This window comes from Kockovaella imperatae, assembly GCF_002102565.1.
Source record: "Kockovaella imperatae strain NRRL Y-17943 chromosome Unknown BD324scaffold_2, whole genome shotgun sequence".
In the NCBI taxonomy this organism is placed as follows: domain Eukaryota; kingdom Fungi; phylum Basidiomycota; class Tremellomycetes; order Tremellales; family Cuniculitremaceae; genus Kockovaella; species Kockovaella imperatae.
This window is the reverse complement of record NW_019028942.1, coordinates 644552-656570: the sequence shown is the minus strand read 5'-3', so window position 1 is coordinate 656570 and position 12019 is coordinate 644552. Positions and strand designations below refer to the sequence as shown.

General features: G+C 51.0%; 6 protein-coding genes across 6 annotated transcripts; 3 read left to right on the top strand and 3 right to left on the bottom strand.

Annotated features, from left to right (window-relative positions):
• Nucleotides 1-95: 95 nt before the first annotated feature.
• BD324DRAFT_648438 (hypothetical protein) lies at nt 96-1286 on the bottom strand (the record flags this gene model as incomplete). Its single annotated transcript, XM_022017840.1, has 4 exons — nt 96-583; nt 699-799; nt 959-1055; nt 1142-1286. 4 exons carry the CDS (start codon nt 1284-1286, stop codon nt 96-98), a joined length of 831 nt encoding a protein of 276 aa, XP_021873598.1.
• Nucleotides 1287-1428: 142 nt separating this feature from the next.
• Nucleotides 1429-4369, bottom strand: BD324DRAFT_648437 (hypothetical protein; the record flags this gene model as incomplete). Its single annotated transcript, XM_022017839.1, has 14 exons — nt 1429-1636; nt 1683-2125; nt 2164-2259; nt 2305-2325; nt 2375-2479; nt 2528-2681; nt 2733-2848; nt 2896-3006; nt 3057-3224; nt 3274-3474; nt 3522-3791; nt 3842-4016; nt 4067-4116; nt 4166-4369. 14 exons carry the CDS (start codon nt 4367-4369, stop codon nt 1429-1431), a joined length of 2322 nt encoding a protein of 773 aa, XP_021873597.1.
• Nucleotides 4370-4555: 186 nt separating this feature from the next.
• BD324DRAFT_615080 (NOL1/NOP2/sun family-domain-containing protein) lies at nt 4556-7264 on the top strand. Its single transcript, XM_022014680.1, has 11 exons — nt 4556-4834; nt 4882-4953; nt 5006-5027; nt 5077-5130; nt 5180-5622; nt 5679-5784; nt 5837-6014; nt 6070-6440; nt 6502-6771; nt 6819-7002; nt 7052-7264. The coding sequence occupies exons 1-11, from the start codon at nt 4599-4601 to the stop codon at nt 7201-7203; spliced, it is 2088 nt and encodes a 695-aa protein (XP_021873596.1). The 5' UTR covers nt 4556-4598; the 3' UTR covers nt 7204-7264.
• Nucleotides 7265-8644, bottom strand: BD324DRAFT_615077 (hypothetical protein). Its single transcript, XM_022014679.1, has 9 exons — nt 8601-8644; nt 8492-8551; nt 8351-8452; nt 8281-8292; nt 8168-8223; nt 8020-8117; nt 7778-7962; nt 7632-7733; nt 7265-7581 (listed from the first exon to the last, which is right to left on the bottom strand). The coding sequence occupies exons 1-9, from the start codon at nt 8617-8619 to the stop codon at nt 7298-7300; spliced, it is 918 nt and encodes a 305-aa protein (XP_021873595.1). The 5' UTR covers nt 8620-8644; the 3' UTR covers nt 7265-7297.
• Nucleotide 8645: 1 nt separating this feature from the next.
• BD324DRAFT_615072 (Aldehyde/histidinol dehydrogenase) lies at nt 8646-10757 on the top strand. Its single transcript, XM_022014678.1, has 9 exons — nt 8646-8856; nt 8905-9066; nt 9114-9325; nt 9365-9457; nt 9497-9709; nt 9756-9869; nt 9925-10018; nt 10055-10612; nt 10664-10757. The coding sequence occupies exons 1-9, from the start codon at nt 8746-8748 to the stop codon at nt 10688-10690; spliced, it is 1584 nt and encodes a 527-aa protein (XP_021873594.1). The 5' UTR covers nt 8646-8745; the 3' UTR covers nt 10691-10757.
• A 39-nt stretch (nt 10758-10796) lies between these two features.
• BD324DRAFT_615068 (CAP Gly-rich domain-containing protein) lies at nt 10797-12012 on the top strand. The gene is made up of 5 exons (XM_022014677.1): nt 10797-11038; nt 11117-11263; nt 11328-11427; nt 11524-11779; nt 11861-12012. Exons 1-5 carry the CDS (start codon nt 10952-10954, stop codon nt 11982-11984), a joined length of 714 nt encoding a protein of 237 aa, XP_021873593.1. The 5' UTR covers nt 10797-10951; the 3' UTR covers nt 11985-12012.
• The last annotated feature ends 7 nt before the right edge of the window (nt 12013-12019 follow it).

The window sequence follows — 12019 nt, the reverse complement described above, 5'->3', positions numbered from 1 at the left end:
ACAATTGTATGAATGTTGAGACTAGTAGTACAGAGGGCAGTGGAAGTCTTAGACTTCTCTATATCATGAACCCCAGCGGTACAGACAGCACTCAGCTAGATCCTCTCGCTGTCTTCCACCTCGGTCTCATTTTCAGCCTCCCGAGCTGCATTATCTCGTGCCGCTTTCTCCTCTTTCTGAGCCGCCATCTCTCTCCCGCGACGTCTCAGCAGTTCTCCACGACCGGTCACGCTCTGCGCGCCTTTCAGCTTTCCTTTGCCTCTCATCTCATCCTCTTCCGCCTGAGCACGGATAGCGCCTTCCAACCTCGCCGCGAATGCATCCGAGTCGTTCGCAGAGGGAGCAGCAGCTTGCTGTCGCTGCTGTATTTTGGATTTGAAATCGGCTGTTGTCATGCGTTCAGATACAGCTTTAGGATACTGATCCACATCCGTTTGAGGCACGTCAGGCGCAGATGAGGTCGCCGCTGTCTGCTTCGGTTTTTCAAACGCAGAGGGATTCATGATGGCTTTCCGCCAATCGTCCTTCTTCGCAAATAAGTCGTTGCTAGCTTTCGGGATCTTGGTATCGGGCGGCAGATCACCTACGAGCTCCGTCAGTACAGCTCGGATGGGAGCACTTCATGCCTGTCAAGACGCGGCAACGGCCTGAAGATGGACGTATGACTCTGCTTTGATGTGTTCGAGAATCAAGCTCACCCAGCATGACCATCTGCTTGTAGTACGTCTGAGTCTGTCTCTCCGCCGTGAACGCCATTCCACCATAGTAGATGATCCAGCCAAATGTAAAGATTTGCATCCTAGGAACATGTTAGTATCGGGCTCGCTACAAGGATTTGCTGGGAGAATGAGACTGCCACGAAACGTTTTGCGCAAGATACATCGGTGAGACGTCGGCACTCGAAAGCGCCTGTGCAGCCCCTCGAGATGACCTCAATTGTCCAATCCGCTTCACTCACCCGACTCTCCATCTCAACCAATAATTGAGTCGAGCGGAATTACCCATCCGAAACCAATACGACGCCATTCCGAAGGATCCAATGACACCTGCTAAGCCTGCAGAGAGCGACGTTGAGTCAGATATCACCTCTCACGAAGAAGGGCTGCGGCATGTCCGCCTTGCACTCGTCACCACAACTCACCGACGTTGACCATGGGCATGTTTTTCATCTTATACCACATCAGCTGGCCGACAGTCATCGGCTTGAAATCTTTTGGCAGCCAATCCTCCTCATACTCTACTCCTTCTTGCGCTTCTGTCCCCGGCAGTGTTCTGGGAAGGGGCATGATGAACTGCGTGATCCATAGATCAATATGAAACAGCTAACCAGCTGGTTAACGATCTCCAGTCCAAGTCTTTCGGCAAACGATCGAAAATTACGTACGAACGGCAAACTACGATGAATTCGGGTCATTCGACAATGCACGGCTACAAGAACAAGTATCTATCCTTGAGAGCTCTAGCTTGAATTGCCTCCCACTCGTCTCTCCGGACCCACATATCGCTCAATGACTCAAGGTTACACATGACACAGGCACCCTTCCAGGAGACAAAGCGTGGGTTCAAGCCTCTTGGCGGAGGCACGATCGACACGTCTTGAATCGGGAGATGTCGAGCTCGCAACAGCGATGGCAAACTGGAGGGTTCTCAGCATGGCCGTGCATGTCGCAGCTGTGACTTACCGATCAGCAATGAATGCTCCAAGACCTTTTAGAGCTGACGAGCCGCCTATCAAGAGTATGGAGGCGGCAGCCGCCTTGATCTTATTCTCCGTTGCACCCGCCAGGGCGATCGACGCGGCAAGAGCAGCATCAAGTGGCACCTTTGAAGCCTCCTCGACGATGTTGTATTCGATCAAAGGCTCCTCAGACTCTTGCTGAAGTACCTCAGATTCTGTCCCCTCCTGTGTTGCTGTTGCAATACCATTCGTCTCCACCTGGACGCTCGGTGTGTCGGATCCTTTGACAACGGGGTCAGCATCTTGAGATCCGCTTGGTTTCACAGGAGATCCATTGGCGGGTGTCACGTCGGATCTCTCTGGGCTCCCGTTGGCGACGGCCAATACCTCTGCGACCGTCGGTGGGGCCGGTCTCAAGTGATTGGTACAGGATCTCATCGCTCCGGTCTATGGGCATTAGCACTGAACCATAGAGCGAGACGCACAGGTTCGCCATAGGATGAGAGTAGCTCGTCGTCGACCAAGGCGGGTCTGATCCATGGCTGGAGTAAACCGTTGTCTTCTTTTTCTTCGAAATCGATCTGAGGAGATGTCAGGTGAGTGCCAAGAATGTTACCAATACCCACCATACGAGTGTCGAAGAAGCACTGAAATATAGTCAATAATGGCTGTTCGCAAGACGAGGTCCAGACATACCAAAGGCGCCAAAATGTTTTCGTCGTAGGTCCTGAACACGTACTTATCCGTCATTCCCTGCGGTTTCAGGACGTAGAAGTCCCAAGGTGTATTGGCGACGAGATGCTATGGATCGTCAGGATAGCTCAGGGTCCAAGCAACAAAAGTCCTTACCTCCTCCAACGTGCAGATCTTCATTTTCAGGTTATCCATCATTCGCCATTCTTGTGGTCGTCCCAGATCGAGGTCTCGGTATGGGAACGATGACCTCTGCAAGAGGTTGACAAGGGCAGATGTAATGTCGTCACCTCCATAAGCGAGGTTGACCCTGTGAGAGTTTCAGCTTGAAGGACAACTGGCACCATGTCCCGTAGCTGACCTCGTATCCGAAATCAAATTACCCTCATCGACGCATGTAACCGAAGTGACCTCTGCGCCAATATCGACAACACAGGCTGTAGACATTCCGGCCGCAAAGATGGCGGCGTACGCTTCCTATCAGCAACGGTCAGATGATCAAGCTTCCTGTCCCGCACACATACCTGATGCACGGCAATCTCTTTGAAGCCCATGACGCCGAGGAAAAGCGCTGTCATTTCCTGTACATAGAAACGATCACCATGATCTGGAACGATGAAGACAACGGAGAATTTCTGTCAAGGAGTAAATGTGATGTTGCGGCAGTGGAATCTTGATGACGCACATGATAATCCTTTGGAGTGATATTCATCTCTTTACGAAGTGCATCCTCGATGATCGTCCCTATGTCATCGAGGAGCAACTGATGATTTGTCCAATCCCGCCTGTTCAGACCTCGTCGAAGGATCGGATACCGAACTTTGAATCCAGAGTCTGGTGGTAATCGAAGAGCCTGAAAAGTCAATCGTTCGACATATCATCGCGTAGGCTTTAAAATTCACCTCTTCTCCTATAAAGTAATTCTTGCTCTCCGTCTCTGTCCATTCTATCCTATACGGATCGTTGTGCTCCGGTATTGGTTCCGGTTTTACCCTGTTGTTGGCAGCTTTGACTCGGGAGCCTTCTCGCCAATCGGTTTGCAGTCGATTGGCTCGAAGCTTTTCTCTAAGATAGTCTCTGGCATAACCAATACCTTGATCGACCTGAAAATTATCAGACTGCGACCGATGACAAATTGGGTAGGATTCACCGGATCGACCCAATTACCCTCTGCATCGTCCCCGCCGTTTGCAGCTCCATTCACTTCTTTCTTCTTTTTCGGATCCCTCTTCTCTAGATGCTCCTGAGCTATGCGTTTTGCTCTGCTGCCCAGTACAGGAGGATCTCGCCCTCTATTCACCGCGGAACTAGGCCTAGCGATGCAATTCGGTATTTCGTGTGGATAAAAGTCGGAGGCTCGGCCTATCCTCAGATTTCGAGAGCCAGGATGAATGACAAGGATATTGGTCAGAGGATTTGTCTGCGATGATCATTTAGCGTCTCAAAAGACTAAGAGCGCTCCCGGCTCACCTCCTCTGGCTTGTCCTCTTCCTGTTGCTCTGCTGACTCTCCTTCTGCCACCTTCTGGCGTTCTGTCTCAAGTTCCTCCTTCTCCCTTCTGGCCCTAGCCACGCTCACTTGTCTAAAGACGTCGACGTTGGACTCGCGTTGAAGATAGTCTCCAGCAGGATTCTTGATATTGAACCTATCGTTCGTCAGGCCCAACGTTTGGCGAGAGTCACAGCCGTAACCTACAATCCAGGAACCCAGGCAGTTGTATAAGCTGTAGAATGCTCGGCTTTAGGCTACACGGGCGATCAGATAAGTACGGAGACTTGAGTGCTTCAAACTCACCCTCGGAGCTCTCCTGGCTGGTCGCTTGGGTACTGGCGCAGCCGGCGGAGGAGTTGACGGTCCAGCTACAGGAGTGCCGTCTTGAGCTTCATCCCCTGGACCAGCTCCTGTGCCTGGGCTAGCAGGTCTACCGCCTGACCCTTCGATGTTATCAGGCGGCATGACCAGATCCGGCGTCGACCTTGGAATAGGAGAAGACTCCATGAATGTCTGTCGAGCCTTTATGATGATTTATGAGACGTATTGTATAGGTATCTGGACGTTCCTTAAGAGGTCAGCAGTGATCATCCGAGCAGATTGCCACGTCATAGCCCAACTCATCGCTGATAACCGGCGACCTCCACTTTACAGACCAGAGTTCTGAAAATTTCAGGAGCACCAACTACTGAACCAGTTCAATTGCATCTGGAAGGCTAGCTATACTGTTTTCAATATGGGACGCAGAGCGAAGCTTAAGCAAGCGAACCCCACGCCTCTGCCTGGATCAGGAGGAGATAGAAGCTCAAGACATAAAGGGAAGAAAAAGGCTTCATCGTCAGCTCCGAATCTTGGCTCGTTGAAATCTTCGAAGAAGGTCAAGGTCGCAAAAGCGAAAGGCGGGCGAGTCACGAAAAGACAGGTGGACAAAGTCGATGAAGACAGTGATATTGAGGATGCCATGCGGCCAGGGTGCGTCATCTTTGCGCGTCTTTTGGGTAGTCGCTCACGTCATGTAGCGAGCTGTCAGAGAGTGAGGACGATGAAGAGACCGTCAAGGTCAAGTCTATAAAGAAGCGTGGGAAGGAGTCGTGAGTGGACGAGAGAGCTTTTTTGTCGGATGGACTGACGTACCAATCTAAGAAGCGAGGAGGAGGACATTGAGGTGAGATGAATGCACGGTTTACGAGATTATCAGAGCTCACGCCCTGCAGCGAGGCCCAGCCAAAGAGCTAGTTTTCAGCGATTCAGAGGACGATTTAGATGTCGTACGTCGGTCTCTTGCACAAGGAGATCCACTGAAAGGAATCCCATCAGGACGAGGACGAGCAGCTCCCCCCTGGCTTGCACGAGTTCGATCTGGATGATGCGCCCTCTGACGCTGATTCTGATATGGACGAAGATGACATGCCGGAAGACGAATTCGATCTCGGTGAAGATGACGAGGAGGAGGAGGAGGAGGACTCCGCGTTTGCATCGTCAGATGACGGCGAGGACGATGACATCGACATGGCCGATGAGGACGAGAGAGTGGCAATAGGAGATGATGAGGACGAGGATGAAGAGGGCCGTGATGGGATCACGACGAATCTGGAGGATGATATTGAGAACGAGGGATTCACACTGCCGGCCGTTGACCGAGGTGGTGAATACGAAGACGTTGAGCACGGGACGAGTCTCCGCGATGTCGAAGCTAGGATGAGGTGGTTAGTGGGAGTCTGTATGGGAAAGGGTGAAAAGGCTCAAGGCGTGCCTGGAAAGTGAGCTTTGCCATCTCGCAGCGTTCGAGCTAAGCCCGTTGCTAACGACTTTGTAGATCACGATCGGATCACCTGGTCCAGCTCCAGCACGATATTGCAACGTACTTTGGATACAATCTGTTCTTGGTCGAGAAGCTAATGAAGCTGTTCCCGGCAGACGAGGTGAGTTCAATGCACTGGATATACTTGCAGATCCTGACTGACATGATATCAGGCGCTCGCTTTCTTCGAAGCGAACGAATCTCCTAGACCAGTATCTATACGTGCCAACACGCTGCGTACTAGGCGTAGGGACCTTGCTCAGGCACTCATGGGTCGTGGTGTGAATTTAGAACCAATAGCCAAGTGGAGCAAAGTCGGTTTGACGGTCTTTGAATCACCCGTCCCTATAGGTTGGTAGCGCCGAGTGTTAGGCCCACAGCATCTGCTGATTTTACTCATCTTCAGGTGCTACGCCGGAGTATCTCGCTGGACACTACATGCTTCAATCTGCTTCATCCTTCCTTCCCGTCATTGCCCTCTCTCCTCAGCCAAACGAACGAGTCCTTGATATGGCTTCAGCTCCAGGTGGTAAAACAACATACATCTCTGCTTTACTTCAGAATACAGGAGTGGTCTTTGCCAATGATTCCAACAAAGCCCGGACAAAGTCTCTCACGGCCAACGTCCACCGTATGGGATGCAAGAACGTCGTAGTCTGCAATTACGACGCGCGAGAGTTTCCAAAGGTCATGGGCGGATTCGACAGAGTGCTATTGGATGCGCCGTGCTCTGGCACAGGAGTGATTAGCAAAGATGGCAGTGTGAAGGTCAACAAGGTCAGTGTCCTGTTTTTCTCAGTAGTTGATTCAGACATCTTGCTTACCCTTGAGACTGCAGAGCGAGCGAGACTTCCAACTTCTGTCTCAATTGCAGAAACAACTCATTCTCTGCGCCTTAGACTCCTGCTCGCCTACATCGTCTACAGGTGGATACGTCGTCTATTCTACTTGCTCTGTGACTGTGGATGAAGACGAAGCGGTCGTCGATTATGCCTTGAAGAAACGACCAAATTGTCATCTCGTCGAAACAGGTCTTGAATTTGGTGTAGAGGGTTTCAAGAGCTTTGAAGGCAAGACTTTCCACCCGAGTGTCAGCCTCACAAGAAGGGTAGGTCCGAAATGATGTCAATATCCGAAGATGCTCATCATTACTAGTTCTATCCTCATAAACACAACATGGACGGATTCTTTGTCGCCAAATTCAGGGTGGAGAAGAGGACAAAATCTCAGAAGAATGATACTGCTGTCGATGCTGCAGGCGCAGACATCACCATCGATGATGACGGAGCTGCCAATGGGTCTGCGTTCAACGAGGCGGAGGATGCAGCCTACATTGCGGGTAAGTAACGCTCTCCGCTCTACTCTGCAGACGCTGATCTTATCGTCAGAGGGCAAGCGGAAACATTTACTCAAAACCAAGGGGATCAAAGTTGCCCCAGCCGAAGTTGAGAAATCAGTCAAGTCACCCCTAGCGAGTAGTGGCCCGGTACGCATACCAAAGGGCAAGAAGGTCACGGAGAAGCGAAGGTCAAAAGCCTAAGCGCGAATTCGAGAGGCTTGTTTATAGGCAGAACGCGATAGAGAGCTTCACTCCCTGCACAGGGATGCATATTACCATGATGTGTTGTCTATTTTTATTGTTTCGCCTTCAGCTCGCCTGCATAGGCTTTCCACCAATCATCGAAGCTCTTATCCTCTCTTGTATCGATTCCAATGTCCACGAGAGCCTTCGTGCTCAATTGAGTATTTTCAGGACGTTGAGTCTGACCTGGCTTGACGACAGGTTTCTCTTTATCTGCTTTGACGTGGTCAATTGATACGCCAAGATGTTTGCCGATGATTTCCGTCATATTGTACTTGGTGAGAGCTGGAGCCGGCGAAGCGTAGTGCAAGATGGGAGGAAGAGATTTGTCAAGCTCTGGGGGAAAACATCAGTCGCCCTCTACCCTCGATGTGCCCGTCACCTACTTGACAAGTCGTATAAAACTCTAGCGATATCCTCTACATTGGTCGGGAATCGGACTTGACGATCATCCATCTTGTACTCTTTTCCAGATTGATCAAGGACGACTAAAAAGTTCTCTTAGCCAAATCAGGTTCAGAGGAAAACACACCATCTACAATGATATTGACTGCCGATTCGGCATTGTACGTCGTCTTCCCGTAGAGTATAGGGACCCGCAAGACTGTAGATTGAGCGCCAGATTCGCGTTCTGCAAGGACAGCAACTTCCCCAGCACGTTTCTGTTGACCGTAAGATTGGAGCGGGTCAGGCTCATCGTTGACCTCGTATGGGGGTCTGTATCGTACGATGAGCGGGCAGGTGCACGAGCACTCAAGGGGTCCACCGACTCACTTTGTACCGTTAAACACATAGTCTGTCGAAATGTAAAACAATCTAAACCCTTGCTTGGATGCTAGCTGAGCCAATTGCCTTGGCACCGCAACATTGGTCTGGTGAGCGGATCAGTCATCGAAGTGTAGATCATCTCGACGGGACTCACTTGTTCAGCTTTGGCAGGGTCCGCCTCGACTACGTCAGGTCGACGTTCTGCAGCGCCTATCAAGATGCTTCATTTCAGCATCTCTACCGTGCCCTGAAAAAGCGAAGCCGCACAATGAACAACCACTGTCGTCAAAAAGGATCAGCATTTGAATCGATCAAATTTGGTAAGATACCCACGCACCGTCCACCTGATGCCCATTGAAGAAGTCCTCTACCGCCTTCTGATCCAGAAGATCAAGTTTCGTGTAGCCGTCCGACGCTCTCGAGTATGCCAGGCGAATCACTGCGCATAATGAGTGGGAACGTTTCACATCGCTCTTACCGTCTGCGCCTTGTTGCTCGAAATACTGAAAGACCGCTCGGCCCAAAAGACCACTGGCTCCTATGATGCGCGTAAGATGAGTCTCCAAAGCACTTGTTACGGGACCTACCGGTGACTGCTACCTTCATCTTCCCCTTCTCACAGGAATGTACCGCACTCGCAATAGTGAATAATGTCAACTCGACCAGCTTGGCGGATATTCAATATTCTCCCACGGTGGAGCTCTGATCTTGCCCGGGTAAGCGTCGCTTAGCATGCCGAAGCGACGACATGTCCATGACTCATTGCATCCTGTACGCAAACTGTTGACTCGCAACATCACTGCCCTCCGAACACCTGACACGATGGCCGCCGAGAATCTCAGAGTGAGTCGTCAGCATGATGAGATTGTATTCCGTCTGATACAATCTCAGTCCCTATTAAAGGATCCCGAGCTCTTACAGAGCAAAGCATACGTCAATGGTCAATGGGTAGATGCAGATGACGGGGAGACCTTCACAGTCACGAATCCAGCGACTGGAAAGACGCTTGTCGACGTCCCTAACATGCCACAGAGTCAAGTCAGAAAGGCTATTGTCAGTTTGTCAGGTACACCCTTCTGCTCTGCTGAAGTGTCTCGTAGGAACATGCCAAATCAACAATAAAGAGTTGGTCAGCTGAAACGGCTTACAAGAGACAGACCCTCCTGCTCGCGTGGTATAGCGCCATCATGGCTAACGTCGACGACCTTGCCTTGATTCTGACAAAAGAGAACGGGAAGCCCTTGGCGGAGGCTAAGACTGAGATCACTTATGGAGCTTCGTATATTTCGTGGTTCGCAGCCGAGGCCGTCAGGTGAGGGCCTAAGCTCACAGTGTCATGACTGATGTGCAGAGCATATGGCCACACTGTGCCGGCAGTGTTCCCAGGGACGCGAAACACAGTCATCAAGCAACCTATTGGGGTATGTGGAATGATCACACCGTGGTATGTGGCTTTCCCTGAGAAACTCGCTTATGAAAATAGGAACTTTCCAAATGCCATGATCACACGAAAAGCCGCTCCTGCTCTCGCTGCGGGCTGCACGATCGTAATTAAGGCGCCTGCTGAGACGCCCTTGAGCGCACTGGCGATTTGTGCTCTAGCTGAAAGGGTCGGGATCCCGGCCGGTGTGGTGAATGTGGTCACTGTGGCGAAGGGAGAGAGAGAGCAAGCATGTGGTCTGGAATTGACAACAAAGTGAGTCAGCAGAGTTTGACAGGCTTTCTAGCTCATTCTCGTTCAGCCCATTGGTATCCAAAATCTCTTTCACGGGCTCCACACCCGTCGGAAGGCTCTTGATGAAGCAATGTAGCTCAACGCTAAAGAAGATGTCGATGGAATTGGGAGGCAATGCAGCGTCAGTCGAGAGAGAGAAAAAACACGACAAAGGCTTCCCGCTGACTGTTTTTCAGATTCATTGTATTTGATGACGCCGATCTAGATCTCGCCATCGAAGGTGTTATTACCAGCAAATTCCGAGGAGCAGGCCAAACCTGTGTCTGTGCGGTGAGTTAGGTCCTAGTGATCACTGTTGACATTCAGAACCGAATTTTTGTCCATGCCAAGGTGTACAACGAATTTGCATCCCGCCTGACCGACCGAGTCAAAGCTTTCAAGGTCGGAGATCCGTCTGAGGAAGGTGTCACTATCGGTCCACTCATCACCGAAGCTGGAGTTGCCAAAGTGGAGCGACATGTAAACGACGCAGTCGAGAAGGGCGCCCGAATCCTAGTGGGCGGCTCGAGGCCAGACGCTCCCGAAGGCAGCTTCTTTTATTCTCCTACCGTCCTTGCAGACGTACCTCGAGAATGTGCGGTGGCATCTGAAGAGACATTTGGACCTCTGGCTGCTCTTTTCAAGTTTGAGCAGGAGGAAGATGTCGTCACTCGAGCGAATGATACCGAGGTTGGTCTTGCTGGATACTTCTTCACCAAAGACATATCGAGAGTCTGGAGAGTCGCAGAGAGGCTCGAAGTGGGGATGGTGGCTGTCAATACGGGCATGATTTCTCAAGCTTGCATACCATTTGGAGGCGTCAAGCAGAGTGGTTTTGGAAGGGAAGGAGGAAGAGGCGGACTGGATGAGTACATGGTTGAAAAGGTAAATGCAGACATAGGTCTTACGGCGACTCGAGCTGACTTTTTCGCACAGCTTGTCACTATTGGCGGCATTGCATGAGGCACGGCAAGTAGAATGCATGTCATTTCTTCATCCTCACCTCGTCGTTGTCCTCTCCAGACTACACGGGCTTTGGAGACGGTCTGAGACTAAACTTGCACACAAATCCATATTCGTCATGTGCCACGTTTTGGTTTTGTCCATCTTCTTGGCGACCCAAAATTCAGGTCGACGCGACAGCCGCGACGAGATCCCAGCTTCCAACGCTGTTCAACCCCTAACGTAGTAGCTATAGGCTTGACTTTGTGCCTATCGTCCTTCATGCCGCTCATCAACATATTCGTATCGTCACCGGATACGTACTCTGAGCGTCGATTCGAGTCATCATTAGTTGTCAGCGAGTTGCAAGTGAGTTGAAGTACATCATTGGCTTGATACATCAACGCTTGTCGATCACAACATGGCTGATCACTATATGATCGGCAGGAGAAGCTTTACTCCATCACAGGTATCTCACCTCAGTTCCAACGTCTGTCTGTATCCCATTCATCGTCCGCTGGTCAGCCTCAATCCCTTGACGACCAGAACCGGTCATTGGATTCCTACGGCGTGAAGGATGGCTATCATCTCAAGGTGGGCGCGGCGCAGCGACGGCAGTGGCTTCGCTCGGGGCACGATCTGACGAGACTGCATGTAGGTCGATAATCTGGACCCAAACGCCCGGCCTGGAGAGTTCTCCGATGTCTCTGGGGTGAACAAGTTTGAGCTCAGCAATGAGGAATACGAGTCGAGACCAGGTATGTATCAGGAGTCTCTTCATCATTCTTAGAAGCACCCATTCTCTCCGGAAGTAGGAGCCATGAAAGCCATAAATGCTGAACAGGTCTTTTCAGATACCGTCCTCGCTCATCTCAAAGCCAACAAGATGGGCCGATTCGCTCCCGTTCCCGAGAACCTGTCACATCCTCCACCTCCATCTCATGCGCTACCTGAGAACGTATCGGTCGGATCAAGATGTCAAGTGGCCGGAGAGGGTGGTAACATGGACCGCATAGGAACGGTCCGGTTCGTAGGCATAGCAGAGATTGGCAAAGGAGGTGTCTGGATCGGAGTAGAGCTGGATGAACCGGTCGGCAAAGGAGATGGGGAGTGAGTGCTTCATCACTGGCTCGCGAGCCAGCAGCCGAAGACCTCTTTAGAAGCAATTTGGGCTGATGAATGTCTCCTCAGAGTCGAAGGCAAGCGATATTTCTCCTGTTCACCTAAACATGCCATCTTTGTCAGGCCAGAGAAAATCACAACTGGAGACTTTCCCGAGGAAGATCTGATGGCGGATGACGTTGATGAAATATAATACAGTACATGCATGATATACTTACGCAGCTTTGA